This window comes from Arachis duranensis, chromosome 9 (assembly GCF_000817695.3).
Source record: "Arachis duranensis cultivar V14167 chromosome 9, aradu.V14167.gnm2.J7QH, whole genome shotgun sequence".
NCBI classification, from domain to species: Eukaryota; Viridiplantae; Streptophyta; class Magnoliopsida; order Fabales; family Fabaceae; genus Arachis; species Arachis duranensis.
In genome coordinates, this window is record NC_029780.3 from 48,981,790 (window position 1) to 48,984,308 (window position 2,519).

Below are 2,519 nucleotides of genomic sequence, written 5' to 3' on the forward strand. Positions count from 1 at the left end.
ATTGAAATCAAATTTCACCTTTATATTTTAAAATTAAAACTTCTAAATTTTGAATCTATCTCGGGCACTTAAAATTATTATTTTTATTAAAACAATTTTACAGAAAAACTCCAATTCTTACATTCTCCCCTACTAATAAAATTTTCCCCCTCAAAAATTCAAATTACTAGATATACCCTCCTCGAAGCACTCTACCGGGTCAATATTCCATCTCTCCTTCCGCTGCATCACTCTGATTATCGTTATTAAGAATCTAAACTATTCTGCTACATGCATCAAAAGCCTCCTTCTCTTGATCCCTCCAACGAATTTCAAAATCCTAATAACATATCACAACAACTTTATGCGCTTACCTCGCATTAGCAAACCCAACTTTGTCACCTCCTTTGCATCCTTGGTGAACACACGGCCTGGTTGTTGATTCTGACCCATGTTCTGGTTTCCTTTACGATGGCAGTTCTTGGCTAGGTGCCCAGGTAGTCCACAAGCATAACACAGGCGACTCCCTTTCATATGGTGAAACTGGACTTTGTTGTCCCTTCTGAAGTTCCCTTGGCCTTGCAGATACTGAGGAGTATGTCCATCTTTCTTAAAATTTTGTCCCCTTGGTCCAAGGTGATCGTCACTTTCCATACTAGTGTTTCCTCCAAGAATGTCCCTTGACGAGGCTACTGTCTTTGCATATTCCTCAACAACTCTCGCCTTGATTACCAGGTCAGAGAAAATCTGAATCTTTAAAAGAGCCACGACAGTCGTGATGCTATCCTTCAAGCCCCTTTGATACTTTATGCACTTCCAGCCCTCGTAGGTCTTTGGGGCACCCTGACACACCCTAGAGAACCTACAGAGTGCCTCTAATCGGCTAATATAGTCTGCCACAAACAAGGAACCCTGCTTCAGCTGCATAAGTTCCATGTCCTTCGCTTCCCTTGCAGACTCAGGAAAGTACTTCTTATAGAAGGTTGTCTAAAATACATCCTAAGGGATCGGCATTCTGAAGCTATAGCAAGTGGCATTCTCCGCTCCCAATATGTAGTAACTATGATAGACCGGATCCTCATAAATAAATGCCTCCCAATCTCATAAAATATGATTCCCTTGCCAAAACCAAAATCCCTACGTTAATTAACAGCGATTCCAACCTTTTGTGTCCTTCTCTGACCAATTCAAGCCCTAATATGATATCCAAGTTTTACTCAATGCTACTTCAACCAACTCTATTCAATATAATTTCATTCACATTTCACATTGCTCATACTAGAATTTTCACACAAATTAAGGGTAATAATGGAAAAAAATTCTCTTATCATATTCCATATGAACATGGGTCAAAACCCCACTAGAATGTGAGCTTGAGCTTCCCCTAAAGCATAAAAATCACAAATTCTCAACACTCACAAACCCAAAATGCAAAAACAAAGGAAAATTGAGAAATGGGGTTGAGTTCTCATGATTACTCACCGAAAAAGTTATATTAAAATGTAGAGGGAGTTGAGAGTGACGCATAACCGCAAATGGATCGTCAATCGAAGCTCTGATTTATGAGAAAAGTATATTTGAAGGGAGATGTGAATAGTGTTTGTGGTTGGTGTTTCTCTTCCCCCCTCTCTCTCAATCTCGTGCTCTCCCTCTCTTCGAAGGCAAAATGAGTTGAAAATGAATGGAGAAGGGTCATATTTTGACTCCTTTAAGCAAGGGAATTTTTGTCTTTTTGGCGATTGGCCTTACCTAGGGCCAAAATTTTAAAGATAAGTGTTCCAATTTGTATTTTAAATATTTTTCTAGTTATTTCTACATTTTTATTTTTCTCATACACAATACCAAGCATACCTAAGCGTGTACAGTTAATTATAACGCCTATTCCGAGGGTCACCTGAAACTGTAGGTCGATCTCGGACGAGATCTTCTGTACTAGTCGGAGCTGTTATGTCAGACTTGATGATTATGGCCGGAGCTGCCGTGCCTGACTTGTTGGACTTAGTGGTGGTGCTGATCCTTCATCACCAGAGGGTGGTGGTACCTGCAAGGGACTCCGATGCTTAAGTTAGGAAGGGTATTAAGCAGATTTTTGGTAGAATCAGAGTATGAGTTATACCTGGCTGCTCCAGTGTATTTATAATGGTGTAGAGTGACCTTTATGGAGATAAGATAGCTTATCTTATCTTATCTTTGAGGCTTCTTTTGGAGTTGAACGCAAAGTTGTAACGTGTTTTGGGCGTTCAACTCCAAGTCGTGACGTGTTTCTGGCGTTTTACTCCAGACAGCAGCATGGAACTGGCGTTGAGCGCCAGTTTACGTCATCAATTCCCAAATAAAGTATAGACTATTATATATTGCTGGAAAGCTCTGAATGTCTACTTTCCAAAACCATTGAGAGTTTGCCATTTGGAGTTGTGTACCTCCGGAAAATTCATTTTGAGTGAAGGGAGGTCAGATTCCAACAGCATCAGTAGTCCTTTGTCAGCCTCCTATCAGAGTTTTGCTCAAGTCCCTCAATTTCAGCCAGAAATTACCTGAAA

The 2,519-nt window shown here is 40.2% G+C and overlaps 1 protein-coding gene across 1 annotated transcript; it reads right to left on the reverse strand.

Moving 5' to 3' along the window:
- Window positions 1-330: 330 nt before the first annotated feature.
- LOC107465520 (uncharacterized) lies at window positions 331-915 on the reverse strand. Its single transcript, XM_016084499.1, has one exon. It carries the CDS (start codon window positions 913-915, stop codon window positions 331-333), a length of 585 nt encoding a protein of 194 aa, XP_015939985.1.
- Between the last annotated feature and the right edge of the window lie 1,604 nt (window positions 916-2,519).

What these genes read in the sequence shown, in the direction of transcription:
- LOC107465520 (XM_016084499.1), bottom strand. Translation starts at nt 915, where the DNA reads ATGGAACTTATGCAGCTGAAGCAGGGTTCCTTGTTTGTGGCAGACTAT.